The sequence below is a fragment of the Populus euphratica genome, unplaced genomic scaffold, assembly GCF_000495115.2.
Source record: "Populus euphratica unplaced genomic scaffold, PopEup_1.0 scaffold678.1, whole genome shotgun sequence".
Taxonomy (NCBI): domain Eukaryota; kingdom Viridiplantae; phylum Streptophyta; class Magnoliopsida; order Malpighiales; family Salicaceae; genus Populus; species Populus euphratica.
Genome location: NW_011500549.1, coordinates 78679 through 106455, shown reverse-complemented (window position 1 = coordinate 106455; position 27777 = coordinate 78679). Strand labels below are relative to the sequence as shown.

Sequence of the window (27777 nt, the reverse complement as noted above, 5' to 3'; positions counted from 1 at the left end):
GTTATTGAAAAACCCTCTCTTGAACCTTATGAGAAAGATGATGAGTCAATCTCTAAGAGTAAGAAAGGGGTTGATTATGAAAATTGCAAAGAAAAGACTGATTCTCTGCCAGCACTTCCATTTCCTCAAGCCATTACCAAATAAAGGAAAGTCAATCACAACTCTGAAATTTTTGAAACTTTCAAACAGGTAAGAATCAATATACCTTTGTTGGATGCTATTAAACAGGTTCTTTCCTATGCTAAAATTTTAAAAGATTTATGCACTATGAAGAGAAAACTGAATGTGAAAAAGAAAGCCTTTCTAGCCGAATAAGTAAGTGCTATTCTTCAAAACAATAATGCTTTGAAATATAAAGACCCTGGCTGTCCTATAATTTCTTGCTTTATTGGAAAGCATAAAATTGAAAGAGCCTTACTTGATCTTGGTGCTAGTGTGAATTTACTTCCATATTCAGTTTTTCAGAGTCTCAATCTAAGTGAGTTAAAACCAACTTTTATAACCCTTTTACCTGCTGATAGATCTATAAAAGTGCCTAGAGGAATAATTAAAGATGTGTTAGTACAAGTCGATAAATTCATTTATCCTGTGGATTTTATTGTCTTGGACACACAACTTGTTGAAGTATGTAATTCATTTCCTGTTATTTTAGGACGTCCATTTCTTATAACTTCTAATGCATTGATTAATTGTGGGAATGGACTGATGAAGCTATCATTTGGAAACATGACATTGGAGATGAATATTTTCAACATTTGCAAGCAACCTAGAGATGATAATGAATTATAGGAAGTGGACTTTACTGAAAAATTAATTCATGATCAATTTCCAACCTCTTCAAGTGAAATTAAGATTGATGAATCTGATGATTTGCAAATGATTTATTTTCAGGAAGAATCAAAGACAAGTAATTGGAGGCCACAAATTGAGGAATTGCCCCACCACTAAAAAAGAATTACTTGCAGTAGTATTTGTATGTGAAAAATTCAGATCTTATCTTATTGGCTCACCTGTTGTTGTTTTTAGTGATCATACAGCATTGAAATATCTTCTTTCTAAGAAAGATTCTAAGGCTAAATTGGTGCGATGGATTTTATTACTTCAAGAATTTGATATCACAATCAAAGATAAGAAAGGCAGCGAAAATGTTGTCGCAGATCACTTGTCAAGATTGACAACAAATTCGAAAACTGACATCAGACCAATCGATGACTACTTTCTCGTTGAATCTTTACTTTCTGTCTCTATAATGTCGTGGTTTGCTAATATTGTCAATTTTCTTGTTTTAAGACAATTGCCAGCTCATTGGAGTACCCAAGATAAAAGAAAGTTCTTGAACGAAGTGAAGAACTTTTATTGGGATGATCCTTATTTATTCAAATATTGTTCGGATCAAATATTTCGAAGATGCATTCCTGACAATGAGGTAAGTAGTGTCATTAAATTTTGTCATTCTGAGGCATGTGGGGGCCATTTCTTGTCAAGAAAGACAACTGCAAAAATCTTACAAAGTGGATTTTATTGGCCCACCATGTTCAAAGACTCACATGCATTCTGCACGTCTTGTGAAAATTGTCAAAAGTTGGGATCAATTTCAAAACGTCACATGATGCCTTTAAATCCTATTCTTGTCATTAAGATCTTTGACTGTTGGGGTATAGATTTCATGGGTCCATTTCCTTCATCATTTGGTTTTTTATACATATTAGTCGCAGTAGATTATGTTTCAAAATGGATAGAGGCAATTCCAAGTCGAAACAATGATCACAAAACAGTGATAAAGTTTTTGAAAGAAAATATTTTGAGTCGATTTGGAGTCCCTCGAGCCATAATAAGTGATGGTGGAACACATTTCTGCAACAAGCCATTTGAGTCTTTAATGAAGAAATATGGAATCACACACAAAGTTGCCACCCCTTATCACCTTCAAATAAGTGGACAAATAGAGCTTGCTAATAGGGAGATCAAACATATTTTGGAGAAAACAGTGAACCCTAATAGGAAAGACTGGTCTTTAAGACTTAATGATGCACTTTGGGCTTATCGAACTGCTTATAAAACATCATTAGGTATGTCACCTTATAGACTAATCTATGTAAAACCTTGTCACTTGCCTGTGGAACTTCAACATAAAGCTTATTGGGCTATTAAAGCTTTCAATTCAAATATGGATGATGCTAGTCAACTGCGAAAATTACAAATAAATGAGCATGTGGAAATAAGAAATGATGCATATGAAAATTCAAGAATTCATAAAGCAAGAATCAAAGAGTTTCATGACAAGAATATACTGAGAAAAACATTCAATGTTGGTCAAAAAGTCTTGCTTTATAATTCTCGACTGCATTTATTTCCTGGAAAATTAAGATCAAGATGGAGCGGTCCTTTTATTGTGAAACATGTGTATCCATATGGGGCCTACGACATCGAGAATCCAAAAAATGGCAATGTTTTCAAGGTAAATGGACATCATCTGAAAGTTTACTTTGACAATTTTTCAGTTGAACATTACTTTATTGAATTGGGTGATCCTGTATATAAAGATTGATTTTTTTTTTTTGTGTTTCTTTTTTAGTGATTTTTGCTAGTTTCTCTTACTCCGGTCAAATGACAGATAACGGTATTCTATGACTTAAGTGTTTCTCTCACCCCGGTCAAATGGCGGACAACGGTACTCCGTGACTTAAGTTGGTTTTTTCAGTTTCCCACAATAACTAATATTTGTGTATATATTTGTGCAATTCTTTGAATCTCTCTTCCAATTATCATTTGAAAATGGACACTAATCTTAAAAAATTGAAAAAGTATTTTCCCGCCCTGCCTTAGAATGCGATTACAAAAATTTATCGTGCTAGATGTGCAAGATTGAGATTGTTAATGAATCATAGAATTCCTGAAGATATTCACTGGTTGATTGAAGCAAAGGTTCGATTATCAGGTGAGTCCTCTAACTCCTTCAATTTACACATGCCTGGAATAGGTAAAAGCACTTTTACAAAGAAGCGTCGTGCAAAACGACTAAAAGTCTGTTATCGATGTGCTAGATGGACTTGTAATACACAATGTCGTTCTTTAGGAATGGTATCTATAAACCGTGAAGATAAAATACAATTCATTAAGGATGGCCTGAGTAAGGAGTCTTTAGATAATCTTCTATTGACTCTTGAGACGCATCCTAGTGGAGATGTGCATCGTGTAATTCATGATTTATGGCTACTATTTCATAAAGAACATGATCGACTTAGTCTTGAAAATATGACTAAAAAAGACTTTGTTTGTATTTCATAAAGAACATGATCGACTTAGTCTTGGGAATCTGACTAAAAAAGACCCTGTTTGCCAGTTTTTAAGAAAACTGGATGGGAAGCCTATCCCCGACCCATAGAGGGCGTTTAAGCCGTTCTTAGACGTAAAACCAAGGGAAGATATGAGCCACAATCACAACTACCTGTACATACACATGCTTTTTTAAAAGTAAATAGATAAATAAATAAAGAGAGAGAAAGAGAGTGTGTGAGACTCCAGCTAGCCTCCATATAGGTGGTATGATTGCCTTTCTAATTTCTCATCTATAAAATCCTCTCTTCCTTCCTTTCATTTCTACTAAACCCATATATTCAACAAATACATAAGTGTATAGAAATGGCAAGTTCCTCAGGTCATCAGATAAGAAATATTTGTGTTTTCGGTGGATCTAGTCCTAGGAAAGAAAAAGAGTTTTTAGAATCAGCAAATCATCTTGGTCAGGTGCTAGCTGAGAGAAAGATTCATTTAGTATATGAGGGAGGCAGTCTAGGGTTAATGGGAGGTGTGTCAATAGTTGTATTTTTAGGAGGTAGTCAAGTTTTGGGGGTTGTCCCAGAAGCTTTAGCACAAGGGGACATCATTGGAAAAACAATTAGAGAAGAACTTCAGGTCTCCACAATGTCAGCTCGAATGAATGCAATGTTTAACCATGTTGATGCCTTCATTGCTTTACCAGGTGGTCTAGGCATATTGGAAGAGATCTTTCATATTTCCTCTTGGGCTCAACTGCATATTCACCATAAACCCATAGGTTTCTTAAATGTTAATGGTTATTATGATAAGTTGTTATCTTTCATTCCTGTGATCGATCCTTCCATGAGTCGCATAAATTGGTCATCTAAGGAAAGCCATAAAAAGCTTAGATTGGATTTGAGCCTTCATTTATGAATATTTGTGTCTTTTGGTTTTATTATTGTGTTTTGTTGTTTCTTATATTTATTTCAGTGTGTTTCAGGTTTGTCAGTGTTTGTTATTTCAGGTGATATCTTCTATACTCTATCTTTCTACCTTAGAACATTGAGGACAATGTCTCATTTTGGTTGGGGGGAGAGGGTAGTAGCTAAAAAAAAAACTGTGTTTTCTATTTCATAAAGCATGTGCAAAATTTTTGTTACTATGATGGCAGAGTAAGAAAAACTTTTATGACTCTTAAGACGCATCTTAGTAACCATTTTTAATAAGGTCTATCATAATACTTCTTGAAATATTCAGGTTTACAAACTCTCGCATTGTTATCACTTAATTCTGCTCATATACTTATTTAACATGTATTCTTAAACCTTAATTTACACACACACACACACACTTTAACATATGATTGTGGGTTGCATATTGGATTATTACATTATTTATGTTCTTTTGTTAAAGGTAACAACTAAGGAAAAGGGATAGTATATCATTTTTTTTAAAAGAAAAAAAAGAAAAAAAATATTGATAATAAAAATGTAGATAAGTTTGGTTTCGTAGCCTCCCTAACCTAAACAATTAAGCTCGAAGGGTGTTTTAACACCTAATACCCTAAAGTCAACTGACTTAGGAGCTATTGGCCCAACGCTTGTTACATGGGTTGAGGAGAAAAGCTTAAGGGAATCAAACATTGCACTATCTACATATCAGTATCTGCGACCCGAGTTACTAAGCTCGTAGAGGTGTCTCAACACCTAATGCCCTAAGACCAACTGGTCTGGGAGTCATTAGCTGAAAGCTCGTTACTTGGGTTAAAGATGCATGGTGTTTTAAGTTATATGTATGTGTCTATATATATATATATAAAAGAAATGTATATAGATTTTTTTTTTTAAAAAAAAAACAAAAATAATAATCCCAATCTAAGGAAGTTAACCTTAAACATTAGAACAAAAATTTTGTTTTCATCCAAGTAAAGCCCTATAATTATGTGTTGATAAATTGAGCACAAAAGAAAGGTTTATTAATATCTTGTTAAGAGGTATTGAACAGATATATAAATTTAATGGGAGTTTGTTTATCTGGATAGATTAATGGAAGTTAAATGATGAATACCTTGCTTTGTGGAATTTGCAAATTGTTTTTCTATTTTAACACTTTGATTACTAGGAACTAGTAATAAGCTGGTTAGGGGGTGTGATTAGTACTTAAAAGTGCATTTTTATCATGGTTTTATATTATCATTTTGCACTTGAAGTATCAATAACTCCTTAACTAAAACATGTTTTACAATAATATATCTAATAATATAAGATACCTTTGATTTATGGTAAATGTTCATTTTAATGCAGGCCTATCATATAAATGAAAGGATTGATTGATGACTTTAAGAACTTAAATTGCAAGGGCAAAGAGATGACCAAAATTAGAAAATAGATGTTGGTGCAATCCAAACCGGAATACTGTTCGGTAATTGGGTCATATCTGGAGCTATAGATCTCAGATTTAGGTCTACTTTATATGGATGGAAAGGTAAGACATAGGCCTACAACTTTTATATGGAGTTCAAGATCTAAAAAGGCCATTTTCAAGTCCAAATTATAGCAACAACAAAGAAGCCCGAATTTGTCCTCTAGCCCGAGCACTGTTTAGTATTGTGGCCATATCTAGAGTTCTAGAAGTTTTTGCCATATCTGGAGTTTTAGAAGTCCAAATGAGCTGAAGGTTTTACACAAGAAAGCTGAGACAATTGCCTACAACTTTCATATTTTCGAGTGGCTCCAATTTTAACGTTATCAATGATGTTTTGAGCAAACAAGAGAAGATAAGGATTGTCACTAAGTCAAGAGTTGGCCACCCACTCATCAATTAGTCATCAAATCAATAGTTACTAATTTTGGCCTATAAAAGGAGGCATTTGCCATGCATTTAGGCATCTTGGTTTCCAGATCAAGATCATGTTCTTGCTTTCTGTCTTTATCTTTTTTGTAATGTTTATGCTTTGCTTTCATTAATATCAAGTTTATGCCTTTCATTTCCTTTCATTTACTTAGTTAACTCTTATCTTATTTATGTTCTTATTTTGTTTATTTATTTTTCTTTCTTTCATTATGTCTAGCTAAGTTTATTATGTCAAGGTGAAAAGGTTACACTAAGTATAGTGTAAACTTAATATGGACTTTAATGTTTGATACTAACATGTTTTATATTTGTTATCTTATTCACTCTTTAATACTTTGCTTGTTAAATAACTAATCTAGATTTATGTTGTATAACACTTGATACAACAAATGCTTGGCACTTTCATAGCCCATAATGTATGGTATAACCGACACCTGAGCTATGAAAGGAACTTGATTTGTTGTTAACATAAGTTATAATCATGAATGCTTGACGAGATTTACAAGTATTAGCATTAATTGAATAAGATGAATCATGAATGCTTGATGAAATTTACAAGTATTAGCATTAATTGAATAAGATGACTAATGTAATCATGTTAACAATCTATAATCTGATTGGAACCTCCTTTGTGTGTGGTTTCCAATTGAATAATAAGAGTTTATATTATACTTATTTGATATACTATTAGTGGATCCTCTAACCTTAACATTGTTTGTTATCGTTGTTAAATCTTTACGTTAATATTCAATCTCAAAGTTCTCATCATCTTCTTTATTATTATTATTATTAGTACTACTACTACTACTACTACTACTACTACTACTACTTGTATTATTATTATTATTGTTGTTGTTGTTGTTGTTGTTGTTGTTGTCATTGTTATTGTTGTTGTATTATTGTTATTTATAATTTGTACAATTAACCTCCTTACGGTTCGACTCCGGTTTTGCCGGGTTATTTATTACTTCGACACTCCTGCACTTGAGAGAAGACATCAATCTTTTAGTCGTGTCATACATCCAAACTCAATCTCATAATTCAAAGATAACTCTCTTTCATCTTTTGTTTGTTTAAAATATATACTTCTCATTCTTTTTCTCAACATGTAGTCGTATCTTCTTAAACAATTCTTTTATCATCTTAATTTTATATTGTCATCAAGTCTAACCTTTTCATCAATAAGTAAATAAACTAAATCCAGTAAAGTTAAACAATAAGTTATTTTAAATTGTGAATAATTTTTCCAGTTTAATGGATTAATACATGATGATTTCTTTTGTAATACATTAAACAAAAAATTATAAATGCTCAATATCTCACCTAATTTTTTACTATTTGAATCATCTTAGTGGCTTTCTTTCTCTGAGCAATGTGTGCGGCCAATGAACCTCCAATATGGCGTCGATGGACTTTTTTTTTCCTGTTTTTCTCTCTCTTCCTCATTTTGTATACCTAGCCCTCATAAATCTTTATAGCAACCCTTCAATTTATTTTTACTTCAGATTTGATCTTTATTTTTTATTACTATTTATTTTATTTGAAATTATTTATAAAATTAAAATTCATTTTTAATTTCATTATTTTTTTAATTTTTTATGTGTTAAACCTCAAATTTATCGTCATTCTTTTGATTTTTACTTTTGTTTTAAGATAATTTTTAAAATAGATTTTTATTTTAATTTCATCCATCAACATTAAATTGAATGAGAATTGAGTTTTTTGATTGAGATCAAATTCAAAATTTTATGGGTTGCAAGTTTAGAAGATTAGTTTAGGTTTAGAACATTTGTTTGAGTTTACTTCTTTTTTTAAGCTCATGTTTTTTTCAGTTTCATCATTGGATATTTATTAAATTAGAGATTGAACTATGTTATTTTTTTATTTTTTTCTATCATATTTTTTGTTAATTTAAAAAATAACCTAGGTTATCTATGATCTTTTTAATATTTATTCTTTTTTAAATTTAGATTTTTGTTAAGAAATATTATTTTTGAACTAAATTAAATTAATTGATTAAATATAAGGATTATATACTCACTTCATAATAATTTGTTTGGTTTGCTTTCTAAGTTGTTTCTTTAACATTGCACATGACCTTTTTTTTTATCACGTAGTCTTTTGCAAAAGCATTAGAATTATCTTGGTGAGTTCATTAGAATTATCTTGGTGAGTTTTGTTCGGTAATAGAATGATATCGACAGTAAAATGATAATATCTTTAACATGCATTTTTTTTAAAATATAATATTATTGGATTATTTTTTATAGTTAATTATTACTAAATATTTTATTTTGTTTATTATAAATAAAATTTTCTTAATAATATTATTAAATTAACTAAGTTATATTATACCTTATCGAGTGAATGATCCTCGTCTCTCAATTTTTTTCTTTCATGCTCACGTTGCATAAGCGGACACCCATCTGGTATGGAGTCCTGGAAACGTGTCAGCAATCCATTGAGTGATCCAATGATACCGTGGAATATGCTTCGTATAAACGACCAGTTACGTTCGATTCCTTATAAGGTCAATTCTCCTGCTCCACGCGCAGGCCTTGTCAGTCAACTCACTCTCGTTTTCTCGTGAAAAATCACGTGGGCCACGGAATGAAAGTCCAGTAATGAGGTGCCAGGTGGCACAATGTTTGATTCGTGAGTCACCAACTTGTGGACGCAATGGTAGTGGCGGCGTCATTGGATACAGCCAGAGTACTCAAACTCTTGTGCACTCGCTTTCCAATTTCTTGTCAGTTTACTTGAATTCTTCATTTTCATTCTGTGATGTCAATTGTCCTGGTGTACATAAATATCCAAACCTCTTTTTCGAGCATTGTGATAGATTTTATTTATGCCCTCTTCTGGTATTTATGCTATATGATGAAGCAAACATCTTTAATTATCTAGCAAATCTCTTGAAATTTAATTTTATTTATTTTGTTTTTGTTAGTGATGAATGCCAAACCTAAACAACGAGTTGAAATTTAAGAAAAATATCAAAACTAAAATTAATGAGAACAAGAGGGTTAATTTTTATTTTATTTGTATGATAATAATAATATAATAATAATAAAAACTTATACAATGAAATATTGAAATGTAACTTAATGTTTCAAACGAGATTTAGTAATTTGAATGATTATCTCCTTCTCCTTTTTTAATTTCTTTCCTTTTTCTTTTTCTTTTTTGTTTTTTCTTTTAACTCTCCTCTACTATGTAGGTTTTTTTGTTTTTTTTTTTTAACTCTCCTATGCTATATAGGTGGTGGGTTCAAATAAAAGGTTTTTTCAATAAAAATCTTTTTCAAGGTAGTGATGTTTTATTATTTCTAGAATTGAAAATATTTTTGAGGTAATATTTAAAAGAAATTTTTAAAATATATTAGAAGAATATTAAAAATATATCTTGAAAATGCCTAGCCTCAAGTATCAAAGCAAATTGCTATGAAATACAAAGAAAAGTTTTCTAAAATATCTTATGTTGTCATTTTTTTTATTACTCTATCATATCTTGTTAAATAATTGTTATGTACATGGAAATAGGACTAAGACAAATATGATGACACAATTTTCATATAGGTTTAGCAACTATATGCTTTAATTACCACCATATAGTTTCAAAATAACAATAACATTTTCAAACAACAACTATTAAAAATTGATATAATTAGTTTTGTAAGAAAAAAAAAACCTATTTAAAGCAACTTTATGCTCCAAGTCACGTCATTTGTCCTTGTAAAATCAATGAAGTTCATGTCATCATAAACTGACATCTTCAACCCGTGTGTGATTTTTTATAAATTACTTCACTTTACAAATGCTTTTATCTAGTAAGACATAAAGTTTTCTGTAGATGACATGTTTCCTTACTCCTATTATCAAGGCTTCTAGGCTACTAGCTTAATTAATTTTTTTCTCTTTGAGCATCTTCTCATTAAATCTCCTCAAATATGCTTGTGTAGACTTACCATTTTATCGGGCAACACTAAAAATTTATGTGAAGTTTTTCTTAGCAGGTATGTTAGTGCTAAAACGTGTCATTAGCTTGGTGTAGAGATCACTAAACCCTTTAATAGAATTAGGTTCCAAGTTATACTAGGCATGTACAGACACTCTGAAGATTATAGGAAGTATCTTGCACATTGAGTCATGATATTGGATAATCAACTATAAGCTATTATGCACATTTTGTACGTGCCTAATCAAGTTGATCAAGCAATCATAGTTGTCCAAACTCATTTTCATGTAATATAATCCTTTAAGAGTCAAGTGTTTGATATGTATTTAGACAAATAAGAACCTCTCCGCCAATGATAGATATAGACATTCTCTTGGGTATGCTCATATATAGATTGTCTCTTAATTCTTTTTTGTTGGGATCTTGAGAGCTTGAAGAGCTAGGCGTAGAACGATGATTATGGTGGTTGGTATCTATCCTATGGTAACTAGCATAAGTTTTTTCAAAGTATTTTATTTTTGTATAGGTGTTGTAATAATGCAAGTGATCTTTTGAGAAACTCCTGTAAATGTTACTCTTCTTGATCTCCTCTAGGTTCTGTAATTATCTATAGGCTTCTAGTATAGCTAATGACTGTGGTGTTAAAACATTGTGTGTTGTTAAGAGTGTTAAACTTGTTGGGGTGGCAATGTCTGATTTTTCCATCAGATTACCAACATGACCTGAGTAAGGAGTTGCACTTGACTAATGAGTTGTTAAAGCTTTTGCTATATAGGAGTGTCTATGATAACAAGAGACTTATCTTGCGTCCTAGCCTAGGTTGGCATTGGTAGTATGTCACAGAATAGCTTGAAAATGCAAAAAAAGCTTTTAAAAGAAATCAATGATTTTTTTTTAATTTCTCACAAATGGCATCATTCATGAAGTCCTAAAAATCCAAGTAACCTAGGAACAGGCCTTCCAAGTTAGATAATTAATTAATCAATTGATCTTAGCAATGTCATCCATTCTCTCTAGTCAAGGTGGTTGATAACTTATATTTGGTGTTTGATAGGTCAATGTGGCCAATGACTAGTACTTACAATATGTCTCCTTTCTTGGAGGTGAGGACTCTCCAATTCTTAAATAAGTATCTTCTTAAAGAGAGATAATACAATAATATTATAGAGAAAGATGCTCTGAATACACACACACACACAATAGAAAATGAAGATGATGAACCTTTATTCTAAAAGTCTCATTGTGTGTTTATAATCTATAACTTTTTTTAGTTTTTTTTTTATTTCATGTTTGACAATCCAAAATTATAAAAAAAATATTAATTTAAAATAAAATTTTAAAAATGTTTTTTGGATGCAAAAACAAACATACACTTCCTTCTTTTGTTTGTCTTTTCTTTTCTTTTCATTAGGCTAGCATTTAAAGCTTTGACATTATCAAAATTTTGATGTCTTCTTCCAAGTGCATAAGTGTCGAAGTAATAAATAACCCGACAAGACTAGGGTCAAACCACATGGAGGTTAATTGTATAAATTATAAACAACAACAACAACAACAACAACAATAACAATAACAATAACAATAACAATACTACTAGTAGTAGTAGTAGTAAAAGAAGAAGAAGAAGAAGTTGATGAGAACTTTGAGATGGAAGATTAACGTAAGAATTAAACAATGATAATAATAAATATCAAGGTTAGAGGATCCACTAATGGTATGTCAAACAAGTATAGTATAAACTCTTATTATCTGCATTAAAAATAGACATTTACCATAAATTATAGGTATCTTATATTATTAGATACATTATTATAAAACATATTTTAGTTAAGGAGTTATTGATACTTCAAGTGCAAAATGATGATATAAAACCATGATGAAAATGCACTTTTAAGTACTAATCAATGTATATAAGTAGAAAAGAGATTTTCTAGATATTGAAAATCAAATTTAATGCTTAAAGAATACAATTTATTGAGATTCCTTAAAGAAAAGAATGCCTATAAAGTGAATCTATAGGATAAGTATAATGTTAGTGTTATATTCAAAGTTTCTTATCTTTCTTTATTTGATGTATATCATTCAAGGTTGAATCATTTGAGGAGATAAGGAATGATGCGATCCTGGATACAACATCAAAAGACCTTAGGAGTGTCTATCAAGTTTATTCTAAGGTCTAAAATGAAGTGGATCCAAAATGAGTTCAATGGGTTAAGTAAAGGGATTTGGGTTAAAAAAGCTTAAATCTATCAGTCTAGACCTTTGTTTACTTTCATATCATATATGAAGTTGTATTTGGAGTTTCAATTATGTTGAAAACTAGACATTTGTACATTTCCAATTAGATATGGTAGGTTCGCTAATTTAGCCGGATGAGAGAGTAAAACATGTTTGAAGTTGGGTCTAGAATCTGCCAGCAAAGTGTAAAAACAAAAAAAGACATTGTTTCCTCGAGAGTTGTGGATTCCATTTACTATAAGGAGTTATTAATGTTACTAAGAACTTATGTAGCAGCCTTTGACTTACTTATTTTACAAGGATTTTATATTAAACAAGAACAATTAAGTAGTTAGAAATTAATTCTTATTTACAAAGTATCAAGCTTTTGTTCAGCAAAGATTCTTCAATAATTATTTATCTGGGGTATTTTTTCATTATCATTTATGGCAAAGCATGAAAAATAATCTTATATTATTTTATTTTTAAAACTTTATTTTAATTAGTTTGAAATTTATTTAAATTTGTTGCATGTCTAACCCATTAGTTTTAGGGTTTATATATATAAATATTCCCGTGTAAGGATTTTTATTAAGTTGATAATTTTTATCTACAAGTTCCTGCATATTATGTGCTTATTTTTCTTATGTGGTTGAGTGATTTCATATTAATTTCTTGATTGAACTTGCAAACTCTATGAAGAATTGATCAACTTTATTATGATTTGTACTTTTCGTTCATGTTTAGATATAGGTGTAGTGTGAGGTTGATCAATTGCATATAACTTTGGGTTTTTCAAAGCAAAATTCTTATTAGGTCAAGTTACAAACTTTCTTCAAAACCTTAAATTTATTAATCTAAAGGACAATTATGTATCAATTACTCTATTTTGATTTTTTTTTGTTAATCAATAATTTTTCATTTAAGTTTTGCTTATAAAGAAATATAATTTCTTTTATAAAATTTAAATTTATAGTTTCTTTATTACAAAGAGATTTTCATTAAGTTGAAGAACTTTATCTACAAGTTATCGTATACTATGTGCTTATTTCTCTTCTATAGTTGATTGATTATCATACTCAATTCTTGATTGAATTTGCAAACTCTTCCAAGGATTGATGAACTTCGTTATGATTTTTTTTTCTTGTTCGTGTCTCAGTATAGGTGTAGAGTAAGGATGATCAATTACATATAACTTTGGTTCTTTAAGACATGGTTCTTGTTAGTTCAAGTTACAAATTTTCTTCAAAACCTCAAATTACTATTCTAAAGGACAATTTTACTTAAACTACTCTATTTGATTTCATTTTTTTGGTTAATCAATAATTTTTCATTTAAGTTTTGCTTATAAAGAAAGACAATTTCTTTCATAAAATTTAAATTTATAATTTTTTTACTGCAAAGAGATTTTCATTAAGTTGATAAACTTTATCTACAAGTTGTTATATATTGTGTTTATTTTTCTTGTGGTTACACGATTCTCATACTAAGTTCTTTATTGAACTTGTAAATTCTTTAAATGATTGATAAACTTTGTTGGGTTTTATAGTTCTTGTTTGAGTCTTAATATAGGTATAGAATGAGGAAGATTAATTGCATATAACTTTGTTTATTTAAGGTAAGGTTTTTGTTGGGTTTGTTGCAAACTTTCTTCAAAATCTTAAATTTATTAATTTAAAGAACAATTTCGCATCAATTACTCTATTTGAATTTCTTTTTGTTAATCAATAATTTTTTATTTAAGTTTTGCTTATAAAGAAATACAATTTCTTTCATAAATTTTAATTTTTAAATTTCTTTATTACAAAGAGAGAAATGAAATTTTAAATTGTACTTCTAATTTTAATTCGGTTTATTAAGCTACTTGTTTTATTCATTGAAAAGTTTATTGAATTTGAGTGGAAGATTGTTTTATTTATCTTATAATTCCCTATTGCAAATAAAATGTAGTCATAATTATTTAATATGATTTTCAGTACATATTAATTAAATTAATCAATAATTAAATAAGAATAGATAAATTTTTATTCATTGAAAATGAACAATATTGCAAAAGAATTCTTTTGTTATTAAATACTTATATTTTCATAAACAATATTACATATTACAATGTTTGAAAGTTATAACTATGAAAGTTGTATCTATATATATATATTTTTTCATTAGATGGTATTCTTGGATATTTTTTATATATTAAGAAAAAATCTCAATCCAATAATAAAGAGAATATTTACATGAAGAATAGAAAATTGGTTAGAATCGTATTTTTTTAGTAAAATTCCTTACCTCTTAATTAAATTCTAATGAGTACTTTCATGAAATGATGCCTTGAGGTAGATATATTAGAGAATTGTGTGAAATTTTATAAGATTTAAGCATAGCATATCATATCATATAATGTGAGAAGGAATGGAGTTTTGAATAATTAATAAATAATAAAAAGTGTGGTGAAAATACTATGTGTCTTTTTCCCTTACAATTCGATATATATATATATATATATATATATAGAAGTTAGGGTAGGTCTAGACAAACACTATAAATTACAACACTGCTATGTTTTTTTCTTTACAATTTGATCCCTAAACGGTTAAATTAATGGCCAATTGTTTCTAATTTGTTAGGAAAAGACAAGATTAAGAGACAATGGATCAAATTAAGAAAGACATGGAAAATATGTGGTGATTTTAAAGTTGGTGTAAAAAGTTCATTTTGATTTTTCTATTTTTTAAATGGTTTATTATTGGTCCCTTTAGTTTTCAATAATTAAACTTTGGTCCAATATTTTATTTTTCATTTTTAAGTTTTTGGTTTAACAGAGGACAGAGAAAGTTATTGGATTTCAGTGATATTTAGAGAAAATAATTAATTGACACTGGTTAAAAAAATTATTTTTATTATCAATAAATTTTATTTGATTAAAGTAGTTTCACTTAAATATTCTTTAGCCTTTGCATTATTTGAGATGAGATGATGGATTTAGGTTTGTGAAGTTTTTGAAATGAGATTGGTTTTTGATTTAAATATCTAGATTATTTATTAGATGCTTCTAGTTAAAAAAAAAGTAAAGAAATAATTTTTTATTCCCTATCTAAATTTTTCAATAACCTTCTAATTGCTAGTTTTTAAAGTTGCATCATTTGTTTTTTTTTTTAATTAAAGACCAGATTATAAGATTATTTAAAAACAACTTGACATGCAAGTCAAGATTTGTTTTTATAGGCCAAATGCAAGTCTATGTGATTATCTTTTTAACTTTTATATAAATTGTTTTATGCATTTTCACTTCCTAAATTTTTTTTATTTATTTTAGTCCCATGCATCTTTTTTTTTTGTTCTTTTATTTTATTTTAATTTATTATTTGATCTGAAAAGAGGGCAATTAGTTGTTTTAGAATTGAATGAATGATAATTTCATAAATAAAAGTTATTAAATTCAATGAGATGCATGATTTGAGCCATGTTTTACTAAGTTAATTTAAGTTAATTATGATTTATTTTTTTATAAATTAAATATTTTTTTAATATTATCTATTGAGATTTAGTTGATTGAAAATTAGTTTAATAATTTAATTTAAATTAATTTAAATCAATTTAATATATCATTATCTTAATATTAAAAAAATATTATCCTAGTATATAACTGTTTTAAATTTTGTAAAAAAATTATCATATAATATGTATTAGGTTTTCAATTTATAAATTTATGATAAAAAAATTTTACAAATAAAAAATACTTACAACACTTTAAGAATGCATAAGTTATTTTTAACATAAAAACATAATTCAATTCGTGTCGTAGCAGATCCAGATATCTAATATTCGCTATTTTGATGCCAATCACTCTCACCCTCAAACTTCAAGAATTTAGCCTCCAAACTGAATCTTATGTTCCAGAACTAAAAGTAACATTCTTAATTACTCCATTTATTTAATTATTTATGGGAGGAAGAACAAATTCTTTGTGATGCTCAAACAAACGCTGGACAAAAGAGCGTGGACGAGAAGCATGCGAGAGCGAGCGGAGTGCTAGAGTTCAAACAAATGATGCCACGAGAGAGGAGAGAATGCAGGCAGTGCCTGCCACGTATGAGACTACATGGCAAGCAGCCATTGCCTTGCAATTGTGCCATCTCCCCTTCCTTCTCTCTCTCTATCTCTATCATCATCGCAGTCGCAACCCAAACCAACCCAACCCAACCCTCCTCCAGACCCCATTTTTTAGCTTCCTTTTCTTCCTTCCTTCCCTTGTTTTTGTTTTCCCTTCCCACAGAAACCCCACTAACCCAATTATGAGAAACAGACATAAATTTTTAAACTTGGAAGTTCTTGTTTTCCTATTTTAATTTGTTCACCAGGTACCTTCTTGTTTCATTTTAGGAACTGGGATTTCTTTCTTTTACATATTATTGAACCGAATCTGGGTTCTTAAAGGAGGGTTCGTTTTGATGTTTTGAGTTGTTTATGACTGTAGTTCCTCTTGGTTTAGATTGATAAACATAGTTTTTTTTTTTTTTTTAAATTTAGGGATCTTTTTTCTTGTTTTTGGTGTTGCTGGAATTAGTGGCAATGACTGATTTTGGTGATTTTAGGGGCTTTTTATGAGCTTCCAAATGAAGAATCAGTTTGTTATTTGCTTTGTTAGAATCATCAGTGAATTGCGTTGTTATACTTTCAATTTTGAGAAAGCTGTTAATATTGATGTGTTGTGATGTTACACTCCATGTGTAATAACAGAATTGAATTCTTGAATAAGATTGATAATCCTGTTGATAATCAGCAAGGTCTCTACATCATGGATACACCAATGTCTACCACTAATTCCACAGCTGGTTCCAACCCTGGTTCGAACGATGATACCCCACGTGTTAAATTACTGTGTAGTTTCTTAGGTAGCATAATGCCTCGACCCCAAGATGGGAAATTGCGTTATGTAGGTGGGGAGACGCGGATTGTGAGTTTGCCTAGGGATATTAGTTATGAGGAGTTGATGAGTAAAATGAGAGAGCTTTATGATGGGGCGATGGTGTTGAAGTATCAACAGCCTGATGAGGATCTTGATGCGTTAGTCTCGGTTGTGAATGATGATGATGTGATTAACATGATGGAGGAGTATGAGAAATTGGGTTCTGGGGATGGTTTCACCAGGCTTAGGATTTTTCTGTTTTCGAATACAGACCAAGATGGTTCAGCCCATTATGTTGATGGGGATGGAAGGGAGAGTGAAAGAAGGTATGTGGATGCACTAAATAATTTGAACGAGGGGCCTGATTTTAGAAGGCACCATCCTGATTCCCCTTTGATGGGTCCAATTGATGACATTCATTTACAAGAACAGTTTTTTAATGGAATGAATCTTGATGGTGGTCTCCTTAGCCACAGGAGTGGTGAGATGTCAATATCACAGTACAACTTGCATCATGTTGCTATTGCTCCTAGGTATAATGAGATGGAGGGTCCATGGAGTCCAGCATATTATTCTCCTAGGCATCACGGGCACCATGATCCAAGACCATTATCAGAGATCCCAAACTCACCCCCTTCTGCACGGTACCGTATGCAGTTTGGGGAATTACCCGATAAAGGGATGGAAAGAATGCCTGAAGAATATGCTCGGTTGCAGCTAAATCAGCATCCCCCTTTTGATCACCAGGCACAGTATTCTGAAAATGTAGTATGGATGCCTGCTGGAGTAGTAGGTGGTGATAAGGGTGGTTTTCCAGGTAACTTGCTGCACGGTCCCAGTGTTTTGGAAGGGAACAGTGTTTGTGAGCACTGCAGGGGGGCTTTCCCAAGAAATCAACTGCATTTGGAGCAACTCTGCATGGGAAATGGACTTCCTCAGGTTGCTAATCCAGGTGCTGACTTTCCCCCAAACAGGGAGGCTTTCATAGTAAATGCAGATGTGAAGGTGCACCACCCAGTGTATCCCAGAGAGCAGAATGATCCACGAGCTGTCTACAATGAGACACAAGACCATGAAAGCGGATGGATTGTGCAGCATCAGTTGAGTCCCCGCGCTGATGAAGCCAGAAAACATATCTCTGGAGCTGCAAGATTCACTGATCACTACATTGTAGATGGTCCTGGCATGAATTACCCCCCTGGGCATGGTAATTTGGTAGATGGCCATCATATGTCCTCCCATCACCGTCCTGGACCTGAATTGGGTAATGATGTGTTTCACGATCAAACTGTGGCTGCTGTCCACAGCCTACAAATTTCACCTCCCGAGGAACGCGCGGTACGGTATGGGAATTTTCCTTATGTTTATGGATCTGAGAATCTTCACACATCGCCACATGGACATGCACATCCACAGACTTTATGGAGAAATGCTCAAATTCCAGTACATGGCACTCCTTATGAAGCATCCGGTGCGGCTCCACATGTGAGTAGTACTGTTAATCCATCGTTTCTTAGGGGCACGGCAGAAGGTAGTCAAAGGAGTGGCATTGGCGTGGATTGTCAGAAACCTTGGGCTGAGTCCTCACAGAAAATGCTGGTTTTTGATGGGACAAATTCCTTGGAATATTCTCACGGTCATATGTTGAAATTGAATCCAAATGCTAATGGGGTAGAAAATAATCAGTCGTTTGCTCCAGAACCCCTTCAACCACCGCTCCAACATGAAATGCTAAACTTATCTGTAAATACAGTTACTTCTGGTTATAACCCAGAGTTAAGTAATGCCAATGTAGCTGAAGCATCAAAAGTGGATGGAACAATCTTTCTTGGTGTAGAAAACCAAGCAAATTGTGTGGGGAAAGTTGAAAACTTGGATGTGTCATGCATGCCTTGCCTGGATCAGGACATGATTGCTGATATGCATGGCCAGGCAGCATTTCCTGAGGCTGTCAATTCCAATTTCTCGAGGTTAGCTGGAGAAAGTGGTGATACAGTGAAAGCGGGAGAAAGAGATCCTTCTGCTGTTCCTGGAGATCCAAACCTGTCAATTAGCCGCATGAGTTTCTTACCTGATTTAATTGCTTCTGTAAAGAGGGCTGCACTGGAAGAGGCTGAAGAGGTGAAAGCTAGAGTCAAAGAAAATGCTGATCCTGCAAATAATGATTCAATATCAGAAGTAGATGATAAGGAGCCTGAAGCTGTGGTAAGAATGAACTGAACTTGTTTTTGCTCAAAAAGCATTTTACAAGGTGTTATCTTATTTTCTAATGAATTGCATGTCTAACAGAATACACATGAAGAAGCAGAGCTGGGATCTGACAATGACAACATAAAAAACAACAAAATTGAGCCTACGAAGGCTGAGGCAGAAGCTATAGAAAGGGGATTGCAGGTGCCTGTTTGTTGTCACATTCACATCATCTTTGTATTAATGCTGCACATTCATTTTAGTTATTGTTCCTTGCTCTATACACTTTCTTGTCTTTTGTGCTTCGATTTTAATAATAGATTGATTTTGTGTCACAGACAATAAAAAATGATGATTTGGAGGAGATTCGTGAATTAGGATCTGGAACATATGGAGCTGTATATCATGGGAAATGGAAGGGTTCTGATGTGGCTATAAAGAGAATAAAAGCCAGCTGCTTTGCCGGGAGACCTTCAGAAAGAGAGCGTTTGGTAGGACCCATATCCTTCTGATGATTCTTCATTCCCTTGTTCTGGATGATTGACTTGGTCTCGGGTGACATAATATGTGATATATGCACATGCACTTGTGTGCGTGTGAGCTGGTGGTACTTGTAAAACAGTGTCAAGGGAGGCTTGTGATAATTTTTGGATGTGGCCTTTCAGGGGATTGTGCTTAAGGATGTCAGAATAGGAAATGTTATGTGCTAGTTAATTTTATTCAGAATAACTATAAAAGAGGCTAATTAGTTTGTTTGAGTCAAAAGAAAAGGAAGATTGAATCATGACCTTGATAACATGAAATTTGTATTTTGCTTTGAATTTCTCTTTCATTGTTCTTTGATACTTGTGTATGAATTCTGGAAAGATTAAACCTCTAGTGTGTATTTTGGACATACGTTGTAGAAGATTTGATGCCTTCATGTCTGTTATTAATGACAACTTCACCAGATCCTTGAGGGTTTCCTATTCCTCATCTTTCCCCTTTGTTTTTTTATGCATATATTGGCTCATGCCAGGACCTTATGGTGTATCTTTCTGGAGAGTTGATACCATGTATTTTAAATAAGAAATTAATCAGCTGGAATCGATCTCTTTGTATTTGATGCCAAATTGTAGTTTCTAATATGATGACCATGTAGTGTAATTTTTTGTGATTGATGGTAATTTTTGCATTTATGTTGCTTCTGTAGATTGCAGATTTCTGGAAGGAGGCTTTGATATTGAGTTCATTGCACCATCCAAATGTTGTTTCTTTCTATGGTATTGTTCGTGATGGCCCTGATGGATCATTAGCAACTGTTACTGAGTTTATGGTTAATGGATCTCTGAAACAGTTTTTGCAGAAGAAGGACAGGTAACCAATCTATTGGTGATGTCATGATTTTGCATTTTTGAATATTCAATCTCTTGTTTTTAGAAGAGTTCTTATTCTTTATCAGATATGAATTAAACATGCTTTACAAGTAAAACTTAATTACAAGGGGCAAAAAGACATTATACAAACAAACATTCTGAGTATGAAGAATCTGTGACACTGTCATATCTTGAACAGAACCATTGATCGTCGTAAAAGACTCATCATAGCTATGGATGCTGCTTTTGGAATGGAGTATTTGCATGGGAAGAACATTGTTCATTTTGATTTGAAATGTGAGAACCTGTTAGTAAATATGAGAGATCCGCAAAGGCCAGTTTGCAAGGTATGTGAGATAGAAAGTTGTACGTTATTGTCTTCTCATAATGGTGATCATATCTGAATGGCCTGAGTCTGGCATCTAACACAAACATTCTTAGATTGGTGATCTGGGCTTGTCAAAGGTGAAACAACACACGTTAGTTTCAGGTGGTGTTCGTGGAACTTTGCCCTGGATGGCACCTGAGCTTTTGAGTGGCAAGAACCACATGGTAACAGAGAAGGTAACATTATGCTCGAATAGAAATGCCATAACTTATTTTCCTTTCTTTGGTAGTTTAAGTAACATGTATTGTCTTGTGTTGTAGATTGATGTTTACTCATTTGGGATTGTTATGTGGGAATTACTTACGGGAGAAGAACCTTATGCTGACATGCACTGTGCCTCCATAATTGGTAAGCATCAATGTTTTTGTATGCTGGATAAGCATATTGATAGCAATATAATTTGTTTCCTCTAGGAAAGTGTTGTTTATCAACACATGGATATACGATTAGATTCTTTTAACCTGGGATTTCAGATGTCCTCCTCTTCAGAGTGTAAATTAAAGGACTTCGAATCTGAATTGCTGTTAACATGTAGGTTAGGATAATCATATCACTGTGGAGCATGGATACTTTTACATTAATCAACCATGATTCTTTTTGTGCTCTACATTTTTCCCTAAAGAATTGTATTAGTGATAAGAATCAGGAAAGCCAATGGAAACTGGGTTATATCCTATTACAGGCTTAATATTACAAACTCAAACACATTTGGAATTATGACGGGTCAAAATCTTGGATGCAAGAGGGTATGGTGTTGTGAATTGTTCTGGAAAGTTTGCTGCTTAATTCTTTTTTAGATAAAACTAGTAGTATCAATGAGAAAAGAACATAATTTTAAAATTGGAGATAAGAGACCACCAAATGGACAAAGAAGAACAAGAAATTTTTTTTGACAACTACAGAGTGTTTGAATTTCTTAGGATATCAGTCAGGGAAATACCCTAAAAGCCCTTGAAGTGCAGCAGCTGCTCTGTGTGGATGCAAGGATGCTGTAGGAGCTGCTCAATTCTTCTACATTGTTCATCCAAGTGCCTTTCATGAGCATGGCCAAACCAACTAATATGGTTCTCCCTCAATTTATTCTCGTTGAGTGTCACCACCACCTCTATACTCACACTCATTTCATATCCGGTCTTTTTGCTCATTTAACTTTCACCTTAAAACTCATTTTAGTTAAGCTCCATTTATTTATGTTTGACTCTGGCTTTTGTGCTTTTTACTTTTTATGGGATAGTCACCTTTCAGTCTAACAGGGATTTTAGATTCCTTATTTCTCCAATTTTATTTTTCCATTTCAACCTCCTCAGTTTAATACTCTGGATAATGCCTTTTTACTACATCATAAAGCACCCTAGCTCCTGGATTTTGCATTTCCTTAATTGCATGTGGGGACTTGGATGTTCTTGAATTTTGACTGCTGGATTTTCATAGGATAGACCATGGATTTCCAGTACTTTTAAATTAGGATATGTTAACAATATTGAGCTAAAGCTGATTGATTTTCAGTAAGGGCTGTTTTTCATTGGTCCATCATGCATCCTGTGTTGGTGGCTGACTGTTGACTATCAATTAGACTATGTTTTAGTCTCATAATTCTTGGCAGCAGAAAGATATGGGTTTCTAAATAGATGGAGCAGCATGACCTCTAAGATGCCTTGGTGTGATTAAAATAACCATACAACCTAAACTGAAAAGTGGACAAGTTTTTAAGAAATATTGAATGCTAATGTATATTCTTCATCTTAAGCTCTTGTTAATTTTTTGGTGCTCTCCACCATTTTTCATCTGGCTGCCCAAATGTTTGTGGCATAGGTTTTTGAAATCTGTTTCAAACTCATCAATTGATGTAGTGAATGAAATGTATTCTTTTATTAAGTCAAATTATTCTTTGATTTATTTGCACATTTGATTGTGATTTGTTTGCTCGTTTCTTCCTTCTGATTCGTAGGAGGAATTGTGAACAACACATTACGACCTCAAATTCCCACATGGTGTGATCCGGAGTGGAAGTCTTTGATGGAAAGTTGTTGGGCCTCGGATCCATCGGAGAGACCATCATTCTCAGAGATTTCTCGGAAACTGAGGAACATGGCTGCTGCAATCAATGTGAAATAATTCCAGCTCTGAGGCGGTCAATTTTCATTTCTTGACTATCATTGTGGCAGAAAAGGGGGAAATACAAGCAAATAAATAAATGAATAGAAAGATTTCTCCGATTAATGTCATGTCACCGTACGAGTTCTCAAATATTTACAGGCTAATATTATTATTATGCAACCTTATCAAGCTTTTATTTAATGTTGCTATGAATTAGGATTGTTCTTTTCAAAGTGCAGTTACAAGCACACTGGATTTTACCTCGAGGCTTACATAATACGAAGAGCTGTGGATGCACAAGCGGAATGTAAGTTATCCTTTCAGCTTTGGCAAAGCTATTTTTCTTTTGTCAAATAATTCTGGTTCACTCCTTTCACATGAATTACCTGGTGTCAATGCAGGTTTTTTTTACCTGTTTGGATCGATCAAAGTCATTTTACCTTGGGCAATTTCTACTATTATTTGATGTTGGACCCAAGTTTTTTTACGAGGAAGGGCGTGTATATACAAGTCAAATCGTAATTAAAGAGTCCGAGCTTTATCTTGTGAGCGATTATGATGCATAATGCTTAGAACTTGAAACTATCTGTTATGAACAGAACTGAAGTTCAATATATGGTCTGGAGATGTAAAATGTATATGATAATCACTTGAGGAAATACTTGCATTATGTATCCTTGCGATGATATGTCCAGGTACAAGTTCATGAAGCCTGAGAATTGTTTCTTTTGATTTTGCTTCATTTCATCCATCTAGTTCTTGAAAATCCGAGAGTCAACCATTACATGCACTGGCTTTTTATGAAGTTGAATTGGAAAACCAAAAAAGTTCTGGGTCATTGTTTTGTAGCCTTACGTGAATATTTAATGCAGGCCTACATAAGTAGGATGCATGTGAAGGTGCTTCCAGCTTAAGTTCATTCCCAGAGCCTGCATGTAGGGTTCAGGGCATGGAAAATTGTTATGCTTGAAAGGTACCCGTTGTTCGGCAAGGTTTATCTTGGAGTTTGACATTAGAACAGCACAAATAGGAAAACATCTCGATCAAGATGCTTGGCCAAAATCCTTTTGAAGACCTTGAGATTTTCATATTGAGAGGCTCGGATAGCCCCTCCCAATCTAGGTTCGAGAACGATTGGAATGGGTTCGCTCGATAGAATTCTTTCATTTTGCTTAGCATCATTGAGACCCCAGTCTAATGCTATCCAAACGCAAGACTAAAGAGTGTGAGATCTCAGACCAAAGACTCGATCTAGGGCGAATTTGTGGGTCCAACCGTAACTCATGTTTGATTAGATGATAATTAACCTTATTTTTCTTTAATTAAATTTAACCTTTGGACCCTTCCATAAGATATAATGACTAAGAAAAGTGTCCATAATTGATAAATGAGTAATTTGCTAATGATTAAAACAACCGAGTTATGTAGCACAAGAATGACATCAAAACCTACATTTTGGTTTAGAATGTGTTTGTTTCTACAATAGTTTTTTGTGATTGTAATTTAAAAAAAATAAAAAAATAAATTAAAAAAATTATTTTTAGTTATGGTTGGTTTGATTTAAATGTTTATTTAATTAAAATCATGATTGAAATTATTCTTTAGTAAAAAAAAAAATACTTTAAAAAAGAAGATGAAAGAGCTATTTCATGAATCCCATAGAAAGAAGCTAGTATCCAATGTTTATTCCCAACCACATGTTGAAACTCTTTTTTATTTTTTTGGATGGTTCCCAACAATTCCACCACAATTTTTTTGTTTGTTACCAAATAATAAAATTCATGGTGCATTCAAAATACTAAAGCCACAAGAAAGACAAACACACTCTTGGTAGGGGAGATCAATTGGGTCAAATTCTGTGACACCATCACCCCCCACCTTACTCTCAAATTCCTTATGTTATACCTAACAGACGGCTATGGCGTCGACTTTCTTGACAGGTCAAACTTTGTACTTGCCCGTGAGATGCCGACAGCATTATTTTCTTTCTCTAGGAAATTGCATCTGGTAGCTAGAGACCATAAAAGGGTTAATTTCTTGCCCACGGCACCAAAGAAAGACCAATCAGAATATTATTAGGTTTCAGATTTTGTTGTTGTCATATTCTGATTCGTTTTAGGGCATGCTAACCAAAACGGGAAACAAATTGTAGTCGAGTCTTTTCTTTATTTGTATCTTTCATGAAAGAAAACATGAATCCATCAACATGGGTTATGGAAGTCTGATTGATTCTTTTCTTCGTAATATTTTTTGTTGTTTTTGTTTTGTCTTCTGTTTGTTTACCACGAGAGAGCTATCATTTTCCAAATTCCAAAACGAGCTTAATCTCCACAGCATTCTTAATGTAATTTCTGTCTACATATTTACACTGTAAGCTGTGCATTCTCACTGTTGACATCACCTTATGATCAAATGGATCGTTTTCTTGCTGTTGATTTCTTAAAAAGATTATTATGACATGATTGGCATTGCCAAGTGATAAGAGCCGGGTCAATTTCTTGGATGCCAACAGCGATATTGGTTCGTTACCAGAAGGAAAAAAGGAAAGAAAAATTAATGAGGGTTGACAATTGCCCGTAATTAACTTGGAGAAAGGGGCATGGGGAGAGCACCCACCCTGAGCTCAGCAACTGCGTCTGTTTGTGGCGTTTCTGCGTTATTTTACAAAAAGTGCATGCAGAGGGCTAGTTATGTATTATTATAGGTTGATCAACTCCTTGTTTCTCATTCAAAGGATGCTGTGAGCATATATTAGCTTGCTAGCTAGGTTTAGCATTAGTCAACCAATGGAATATAACAAAGTCAACATGTGTCACATCGTTCTTGGGTTTTCATTTTTCAAGGAAATTAATTAATATTTCAACTAATCTTATCTCTAAGTGTAACGAAATGAGGTTAACTTATATAATATTAAATAATTAAAGGAAGGCACTGAGAGGTAACACACGATCTCTCTAGGCGAGGTAGCGCGATGAACACCATTGTTTGCTCTTTCTTTGCAATAATTGGCACTCTGATCGTATGTTAGTACATGCTACTACTGCTAGAGTTCCGCTCTAATCACGGTTATATTAGCACAAAAGTCAATTGCCTGGACGTCTCTCACAACGTCTTTCTTTATTTGCATCAGCAAAATAATTCGATAATCTTTTATTTTATTCATTTTTGTGGGGAGAGGGGAGGTAGAGGCACGTCCGTATAGAGGTGACTTGTCTCTACCTTTTGAGCTTGCGTATGAATGTAGCTTGTTAATTACTTTGTTTTGTTTAGGATCCGTAGACTGTAGCCTTTGTTACTACTTTATTTATTTTTGCATTAGATGCAAAGATGTGAAGGTTATCCCATATTTTTTTCATAAAATATATTATTTTATATCATTCCACCCTTTTATATAAAAATATTCCTTTCATATTTATGTTGAATTCAAAGTTTAGGATATTTCTAAAAATATGTTTATTTTTATGATGGTTTTAGTGTTTTGAAGGCATCACAATTTTTTATTGTTTGATAAGAAAAATAAAATAAAATAGAAGCTCAATTGGTGACATCCATGAAAAAAAAGTTGTGGCTGAATTGGTGAGATCAATAAAAAAAAGAGTTCCAACCCATGGTTAAAAAAACATTGAATATCATCCTTTTATTGTGAGATTCACCTAATAGCTTTTTCATATATATATATATATATATATATATATATAGCAACTTTAACTATAATTTTAACCAAATATATATTTAAATTAAACCAACTACAATTAAAAGTGATTTTTTTAAATTTATTTTTTTCAAGTCACAACCACAAAAAATATCTAAAAAACAAACACTCTAAACATGAGGTAGTAGTTGCTTTTCAATGTATTTTTCGCTAGGAAATGCATTAAAATAATATTTTTTTATTTTTTAAAATTTATTTTTGACATCAGTATATTAAAATATTCTAAAAATACAAATAAAAATTAATTTAAAGTAAAGAAAAAAACAAAAAAATTAAAAAATTTTAAAATATTTTTGAAACATAAAAAAGAGCTTTAAATAGGTTACAATCATGTATGAAGACATAAATGTCATTAATTACAAGTTGTGCTAGGTGAGATTTAAATACAAAACCTCAACAAATCATCAAATAGTAATTTATAAAAAGCTCATTTATCACAATACTATCATCATAGATAAAAAAAAATTTGTATGCAAGTATATATTTGTACATATATTTAACAATTTCAACCCATCACATATATAAGAAACAAGTTCACCAAGTGTTTTCTCTCAATAAAACACTTTTTTTAAACTTTAGTTTGAGTTACCATCGGCTAACAAGAGCATGTGGCAACCACCTTTTATTATTTATATACATGGATGAAAATTTTCACATCCTTTTATTTATTTTCTACTATAAGCGTATGATTTTTTTGATTTGATTTGTAGGTATGTTTTTCTCTCTGAGTGAGAGTTTTATGTCTTTAGATATGAAAGAATGTGTTATTTAAATAAATAATTTAAGTGTCTATCTTCTTATTTGAAAGGAATTGACATCCATTGATATTGTTAGATGATTA

At 32.1% G+C, this 27777-nt stretch overlaps 1 protein-coding gene and 1 long non-coding RNA gene across 4 annotated transcripts; one reads left to right on the top strand and one right to left on the bottom strand.

Annotated features, from left to right (window-relative positions):
- Positions 1-1053: 1053 nt before the first annotated feature.
- Positions 1054-23069, bottom strand: LOC105115334 (uncharacterized). The gene is made up of 3 exons (XR_840323.1): positions 22828-23069; positions 3017-3018; positions 1054-1067 (listed from the first exon to the last, which is right to left on the bottom strand). It is a non-coding gene; the product is annotated as an uncharacterized LOC105115334 (long non-coding RNA).
- On the top strand, positions 16292-23964 carry LOC105115335 (uncharacterized). 3 transcript variants are annotated; one of them, XM_011012183.1, is made up of 10 exons: positions 16292-19399; positions 19484-19588; positions 19723-19875; positions 20577-20740; positions 20939-21086; positions 21181-21303; positions 21388-21475; positions 22048-22191; positions 23076-23531; positions 23626-23964. In XM_011012183.1, the coding sequence occupies exons 1-8, from the start codon at positions 17000-17002 to the stop codon at positions 22080-22082; spliced, it is 3216 nt and encodes a 1071-aa protein (XP_011010485.1). In that variant the 5' UTR covers positions 16292-16999; the 3' UTR covers positions 22083-22191; positions 23076-23531; positions 23626-23964. The 3 variants fall into 3 exon arrangements, with proteins under 3 accessions (XP_011010485.1, XP_011010484.1, XP_011010483.1); XM_011012182.1 differs by lacking the exon at positions 22048-22191 and having other exon boundaries at positions 16296-19399; positions 23076-23359; positions 23464-23531; XM_011012181.1 differs by lacking the exon at positions 22048-22191 and having other exon boundaries at positions 16296-19399.
- The last annotated feature ends 3813 nt before the right edge of the window (positions 23965-27777 follow it).

Bases quoted from the DNA above. Each gene is read 5' to 3' on its own strand.
- LOC105115335 (XM_011012182.1), top strand. From the start codon at position 17,000: ATGTTACACTCCATGTGTAATAACAGAATTGAATTCTTGAATAAGATT. The intron at 19,876-20,576 runs GTAGGACCCATA...TTGCTTCTGTAG, and splicing joins CTTCAGAAAGAGAGCGTTTG to ATTGCAGATTTCTGGAAGGA. The intron at 21,087-21,180 runs GTATGTGAGATA...AAACATTCTTAG, and splicing joins CGCAAAGGCCAGTTTGCAAG to ATTGGTGATCTGGGCTTGTC.